The sequence below is a fragment of the Euleptes europaea genome, chromosome 14 (assembly GCF_029931775.1).
Source record: "Euleptes europaea isolate rEulEur1 chromosome 14, rEulEur1.hap1, whole genome shotgun sequence".
In the NCBI taxonomy this organism is placed as follows: domain Eukaryota; kingdom Metazoa; phylum Chordata; class Lepidosauria; order Squamata; family Sphaerodactylidae; genus Euleptes; species Euleptes europaea.
In genome coordinates this window covers 26,820,336-26,827,952 of record NC_079325.1, presented here as the reverse complement: position 1 = coordinate 26,827,952, position 7,617 = coordinate 26,820,336, and the positions used below count along the sequence as shown (strand labels likewise).

The window sequence follows — 7,617 nt, the reverse complement described above, 5'->3', positions numbered from 1 at the left end:
TTCTCCAGGTGAACTGATCTCTATCAGCTGGAGAACAGTTGTAAGCAGAAGATCTCCAGCTAGTACCAGGAGGTTGTCAACTCTAGGTATAATTCATATTAAATATAGTTGAAGATGGGGGGGCGGGGACAGAGATAAAAGATAGGTTGGTGGGTGGGAAGGAGAGAAGGAAGCAGGGAAAGCGGGGCTATAGGAACTGCCAGGAGGAAGAAAAGAGGAAATAGTGTGTATATAGGGGATACAGGGGCAAGTGCTCCCCGTCAGTCCTTGCAGGTTCCCTGTTGTTTAAGTCAGACCAGTGGCCACCACCACATAACTGAGTGCGCCCAAACTGGACAGCCAGAAGAAAGTGCCCAGAGTTTTCCCAGAGAGAGACTACCGTGCTGAGGGAAAGAGGGAAAGCTGAAGATATGGTGGCAGATAAAGGTAGGTTGGCTGGTGGGTGGAAAGGAGAAAAGGAAGCAGGAAAAGAGGAGAGGCTATCCAGGCTTTCATGGAAGGGAAGGAAGAAACAGTGGGTGAGGGGGAAATGAAATGCCCCCACAAGTTATTGCAGGTCCACCACTTGTAATAAATAATACCAGCATTACTACTGTACCTTCTTCCGTGTTTAAAGTGCTTTAGGAGATCCCATATTTCTGTATGTTTCTCTCTTATCTTTTCAGGCTCCCAGAGTACTGTAATAATCTTTCTACTTCCGCTGAAGCTGTCATGTCTGTAAGTGTGAACCTTGTTGGCCCTGCCCCCTGGGGCTTCCGCATAACCGGTGGAAGGGACTTCAGGAAGCCCATTGTGGTGTCCAAGGTAAGACTCCTCCTTTCAGGATTTGTTTCAGATTTGTAAAAGGGCCAGGAATGAGTTCTGGTGGTGAACTCTGGTCACTTGAATGTGTGTCCATGCCATCCATCAAAATTTACCTTCTGGCCTACTGGCTGCTTAGTGAATATCACTGAGGAAGCAGTCACAAGGGAATCAGGACTATGGGGGGCTGAGAAGTGGGGGATTCAACTCTCCTCCTTGTTGTTTCTCTGGAAGCACCCCAGCTGTTTAAAGCATCCGGAATTAAGAAAAACAAGCACAATACTGGTACCTGCTTTCTTTCCCTCCTGGAGTTTAAAGCAGTCAGGAGGAGTTGGGTATTTCCAGCCAGGGAAGTGGCACAGAAGGGAATAGCTATTCCTCTTGCTCCAGCTATGTCCCCAATCCATATACAGCCCTTCTCCCAGGACTGTTTTTGGTCTTAATGGAGGGAGTTGATCTTGTCTGGTCTTTGTATTTCACGCTCCCACTAGATACAGAATGCTAACTTGGACAGAACAATAGATTGACCCAGAAATGAAGCCAAGCAGGTGTGTTGTGCGTGATCTTAAGACAGCTCTGATAGGGGAAAAAGCATAACTGGCAGGGCTGCAGGAGGTAGTCTGTTATGTCCCACCAGAGTTTTGGCCAAGCAGCTGCCATTACACACAAGCCTGGATTCACAAGCTTGAATTGCAGCTGGAAGCCATGGCGAGCCCTTAAACAAGGAAGCTCTGTATTCCCACTGACCAATTATGCTCTGTCTTGCCGAAAACTTTGCAGTGAGCGCTGAGTAGAGAGTGGAATTTCCTTTGGAGAAGCTGGAGAGCGGAGTTTGGTTGGCTAGGCTGTTCCTGCACTGAATGTCTATGGGGTTTGCAGGACATCCTGGAATGCGGAGCATTTTGTCTGCTTTGGAGGGCTGTGAAGTTGCTTGGGGTCGTGGCTGTAAAGGAAGCCGTTTCTTTCTCTGGCTTGGCGCTGAGCCAAGCATGACCCTTCAGACTAATGAGGAGAACAGATCCTGTTTACCATCTTTTCAAAAATCCTACTCCATGGGAACGAGATTTCTGGGTCCAGGTTGACTGTAAGCAGGAGGGGTCTAATGTATTTCTTCCTGATTTTGCCATAGATGCTTTTGTTAACGGTATTTCCCCAGTGTTTTGGCCTGGTTCAGAAGGAGCAGAATGTGCCTTGGCAGGCTGTGCTTCTGACCAAGATCAGAGTTTAGAGTTGGGGGAGGACTGGCTGTTGAACTTAGAGGGAACGTTCCCGTGGGGCCACAGCCTTGGAGGGCCACAGGCAGCCAGGAGCAAGTGGAGCCAAGCCCTGGTATTTCTGCTGGTTCTACAGGGGCCAGTGACACCAACAGTGGGTGTTGGTTCACCCACCGCCTTGCCCCATCCTCCATAGGGTTGGCCATCCTCCCAAGTGGGGACTGGAGATCTCCCAGAATTTCCACTGATCTCCAAAATACATAAATCAGTTCCCTTGGAGAAAATGGCTGCTTTGGAGAGTGGACTGTATGACTGAGATCCCTCCCCAAACTCAGCCCTCCCTAGGCTCCATCCCCAAAATCTCCAGGAATTTCCAAACCAGGTGTTGGCAACCCTAGCACTCCAGGAGGTAGCAACAGATGAGCCAAAAGCCATCTTTGGTGCCGGTGGCCAGGTCTGAACCAAAGGACACCTGAGGTGCCAGCATGTAAGCAGAGAGGTCACTCATTCTGGCTTATTCTTGGACCATTCTAACTTCCCAGTCCACCTGTGTTTAGCCTTGTCAGTCATTTAGGGACAAGCTTGTTGTGGCCAGACCCAAGGCACCTTTTACTGCGAGGTCATAAGAACATAAAAACATAAGAAAAGCCATGCTGGATCAGACCAAGGCCCATCAAGTCCAGCAGTCTGTTCAATCAAGTTCAGCAGTCTGTTCAGTCACAGGTTAGAGTAGAGATCTTTCACATCATCTGTCACCTGATCCATTTAACTGGAGATCCTGGGGACTGAATTTGGGATGTTCTGCATTCAAACAAGATGCTCTGTCACTAGGCCACAGCCCCTCTCTGAAAGCATGCTTGTGATTTCCTGTCTCTTCTTGCAGGCCAATTTCTTTGGATTTGTGTTAAGGAACAGAGCTGCCTTGTCCTATCACAATGAATATAAAGCACCCTTTGCTTCCTAGGGCTATCGGGCAAATAATTTTCATTGGCAACAGCCTTCTTATTTCATGTCTGACTAAGTGAGCAAGCATTTTGGAAGGACCTCATCATAAATGTGAGCAAACTACTTGTACAAAACTTGGCTACTGCTTGTTGTAACAAACGAGAGCTGTAGTTTCGGCGTGCTTCTGTTTGTGCAGGCATGTGCAAGCTTTCAAGTTTCACAGGTAGCAAGATGCAGAATGCAAATGTATAGGGAGACCAGCCAGCCTTTCTGTTGCTTGCTAGCAGGGGGGAAATTGTTAAAAGAAGCAGTGTCATTCCACTGTGTGACATGAATACCCAGAACTGACATCATGCTGACAATGTGATGCTAGTTCCAGGTATTTGCTGAAATTTTACATTGTACTGTTGGCACGATGTCATTCCCCATTTTCCCAACCCTTCCCTCTCTTGCTGTTTGTCAGACAATGGCTGGTAACCCTACAAATGTAGCTGAGTCTCAAATGTATAGTGCAGAAAGCTGGCTAGAAATGCAAACATGTTAGAAACATTTGGAAAATGAGTTACCTGTAAATGTTTTTCACTTCAAATATTTTGACTAATGGGAGAGTTGAAGAGGTTGAAGTGGGTTGATTTGTTTTTAGTTTTTTATTTATTCATTGCATTTCTTTAGCCTTCTCTTCTTCTAAGGCATTCAGGGTGGTTCTCCCTTTCCCATGTTATAATCACAACTATCCAGTGAGGTAGGCTAGGCAAGAAAGGAGATGATTGGTCACCCAGTGAGCTTCATTGCTTAGGGGAGGTTTGAACCTGGGTGTGCCTGGTTCTAGCGCAGCTCTCAAGCCCCTATTCCCCACTGGCCCTCTATGAGTACTTTGTACATCTTTTTAATACATTACTAAGCAACAAGATCTTGCCAAACTTTTATGCAATATAAAATAAAGATTTGCCAATTGCTACAGTTGAACAGAAAACCAAGCTGGGGAACCAAGAAGGTTAAGAAATTGCAAGACATCTGTACTTATTTATATCCTGATTATACCATTACTGTGGTGATGTGCATCGAGTATTTTGAACTCTGTAAGTGCTATGTGAGTGCTAACTATATAATTGTGATAGCTATTGAATAGTAATAATCCAAAACGTTGTGGGTTTTTATCTTTTCTGTTCCTTTAATTGTGCAATCCTTGTAAGTTTTCTCATTTTGAGTAACTGTGGAATAATCAACATATTCCGTTTAGAGGCTGGCAGAATTTTTGCAGCTGTGCTCCTTCTACATAATTACCCATAAAACCCAACACTATGCTTGCTGTGATGAAGGTCACGTGACATAGTTAGTCATCATCTTAATGGCATAAAACATCTTTTCCAGTAGACACACATTTTTGGAAGTATGCTTTTGTCACGCCTTGGGGCAGTCTAAAGGTGTGGTGGTGAAACTGCTGCTTTTTTTTTTTTTAGTAATTGTTTCCACTTGTAAACTGGTTTATCCAATGCTTAGCTACATAGAGAACAAACTTTGTCTGAAGAATTGTGTATAACATGGAAGTTGTCATGTCTCCCCTCCCTCTTAGGAAGTTGTCTTGGCTCTCTTTCGTTCCACTCTCTGGGATCTCAGTAGTCATGACTAGACCAGCCTGTTCCAGGGTGTCAGGACATAAAGCAGTGATGGATTACTCTTCCCTTCCTTCTCACCTGACCAGTGCATAAGGCAGAGAATTTTGCCTAGGAAGCTTCATGCCAGAATTTTATTAGTCTTTAAGCTGCAACAGGATCTCCCCCCCCCCATGGTCATTGTAGTAGTTGTTATATATAATTACAAAGCTGAAATCTGAAAGAAGAAAAATACAGATACAAAATATTTTTTCAAATTTTATTCTGTTGAATAATAAACATTGCAAGACAGCCATACAAAATATTCTAAAGTCTGGTTAAGTGTAGTTATATAATTCTAACTGATGACCCTTAAATATAGCTACTTAATACGCAGACAACTCTTTATAACAATGTGGGACTGAGAAATAGAAATAAAATCTAAATATAATATCTCAGCCTGCACATCTTCACATCTTTGACATATTCCAGGAATTAATAAAAGGCTTCCACCTTTTCAAAAATAAATCCTGAAATACAACTTTTCCCCTCTTAACGGTTTACATACTGTAAGCTTGTCCATGATTATACTATACTAACACTTCCTTAACCATACCTCTATTGGCGGTGTCTCAGTCGTGTCCAGTGTTTGTAATGAGTTATCTTGCTGCAACTATTGTACTTCTGAATAGATACCTGCACTCTTTTCACAGTCTTTTTTCCACCTGCCGAAACAGGATCAGCATTGGACTATATACCACTTTTCTCCTCGCTATCTCACTTAGTACATTACCGATGGTTTGCCAAAATTGCTTCACAGCTGGGCAACTCAACCATATATGTATAGCATTACTTTTTGTAGTTTTAAAACAGTTAGCCTACTGGAACTTAATGAGCTGTTTCTATGAATCATAAAGCCGCACACCCACTTTTAATCCTTTATATAGGTGAATGCATTGACTTCGAGTATCAGTTAATTTAGTCCCTGTTATTAACTAATCAACAGATATATCCTTTGTTTGGATATTGGGGACAGAGCCAGTAGAGGTAAGCACAGCAAAATCTGCAGTGCCTTTCTGATTCCTTGAGGGTCCTGTAGGGTTGCCAGCTGTGGGTCGTGAACCTCCTGGAGGTTTGGGGATGGAATCTAGGGAGTGCAGGATTTGAGTATGGGAGGGGTACAATAGGGTTGCCAGACCCCTGCCGTGGGCGGGTGGATCCCCTGATTTGGGCCCCAGGTGCCTAGGGTTGCCAACCTCCAGGTGGTGACTGGAGATCTCCTGCTATTACAACTGATCTCCAGCCGATAGAGATCAGTTCACCTGGAGAAAATGGCCGCTTTGGCAATTGGACTCTATGGCATTGAAGTCCCTCCCCTCCACAAACCCCGCCCTCCTCAGACTCCACCCAAAAAATCTCCAGGTATTTCCCAACCTGGAGCTGACAACCCTACCAGTGCCATCCAGCTGGCCAGCAGGGGTCTTACCAGGCTTAAAACGAGGCCTAGGCCAGCATGATGATATCACTTCCGGACATGACATCATCACACAGGCAATGACAGGGGGTACACTCTGGTATCTGGGCAAAACTCTATGGTAAAATCAGCTTCTACCTTAGAGTTTTCCCCCAAATACCAGAGTGTCTCCCTCATCATCATCGACATGATGACATCACTTCCAGAAGTGGGGAAGCTGGCCACCCTAGGATACAATGCCATAGAGTCCACTCTCCAAACCAGCCATTTTCTGCAGGGGAGCTGGTCTCTGTCATCTAGAGCAGGGCTTCTTAAACTTTTTCCACTTGCGACCCCTTTTCACCTGATAAATTTTTACTCGACCCGGGGTATATAAAATAGGTATACAAATCAAACGTTTACTGATAATAAACCATAAAAGAAACGTATACTGTTGCCAAATTTTTCACAACCCCCACGTTCAGTTATGCGACCCCATATGGGGTCATGATCCACAGTTTAAGAAGCTTTGACCTAGAGATCAGTTGTAATTCCGAGAGATTTCCAGGCCCCACCTGGAGGCTGCCGTCTTTACTGAGGAGGAGGATGCCTACTTATCCCCCTTGTCCTGTCCTTGGTGTATTTGAGAGAACAGTGCTGTTCTATGTCCTCAACTCTGTGCCCCTTTTATTCCCCCCCCCTTGTGCATGCAGGTAACGGAACGCAGCAAAGCAGCCCTCGGTGACCTTCGGCCTGGCGATGTCATAATCTCTATCAATGGGGAGAACACTGGTGAGATGCTCAATGTGGAGGCACAGAACAAGATCAAGCAGAGCTCTGGGCAGCTGCAGCTGCAGGTGGACAGGTAAGGCTGATCTTGAATGAATCACCTGGAGTTGCTGTGGGGCGTCCAATCCTCTACGTAACTTCAGCAATCCCTGCTGGATTGCTTTCTGCATTTATCAAGCCTTTCTGCCCTGGTGTCCTTGGAAGTCATGCAAAGCTACAACTATCAACCACTCTGATGTGCTTGAGGTATTTTGATGGTCAACTTTGCCAATGGTTTGGATAATTTTTTCCTGCATGGAACCTTGAAGCCTTTTTCTTTCTGTTTTTTGTTTCTCCTAAAGTTAAGGACAGATGAGAGGCTTGAGAAATCTTCAGTTCTACAGTTTTGGGGAGCATAAGAACTGTTGTGCCATTGGGTAATGGGACCAGGGAGGCTTTTTAAAAGTTCTTCAGTTCGATTCTCAGTTCTAGCACTACGGTGGCTGATCCGCCCCCCCGCCCCCCCCCCTATTGGGAGATGGTCATCATGGAGCTCTCTGGCTGCTGCTAAATCTGTCCCTGATTGATTCTGGTTCTGTCAATATCATCTTTCAGAATTGATCTTGCCAAGGCTTAGCAGAGCGTCCAGATATTCCTTTGTCAGATGTGGGGGGTCCTGCACAGAGGGCCCAAAGAGGGGTTCTGACTCCCTTTGTCATCTCTGCAAAAGGCTGTGCCACAAGAAAAATACCAGCCTCTATTTACAGTAATTTTCTCTCAAAGAATGGAATCTTAATCCAAGTGCCCATGAAGGGCAAGAGTGGAAACGGGGCAGTGATTTAGT

At 45.2% G+C, this 7,617-nt stretch overlaps 1 protein-coding gene across 1 annotated transcript in view; it reads left to right on the top strand.

The window, feature by feature from the left end:
- The first annotated feature begins 696 nt into the window (after positions 1-696).
- The window catches only part of PDLIM2 (PDZ and LIM domain 2), a 33,335-nt gene continuing 26,414 nt past the window's right edge, over positions 697-7,617 (top strand). The window contains exons 1-2 of the mRNA XM_056860627.1: positions 697-804; positions 6,719-6,870. Of these exons, the coding sequence (XP_056716605.1) occupies positions 712-804; positions 6,719-6,870 (245 nt within the window). The 5' untranslated portion in view covers positions 697-711. The remainder of the gene's footprint in view (positions 805-6,718; positions 6,871-7,617) is intronic.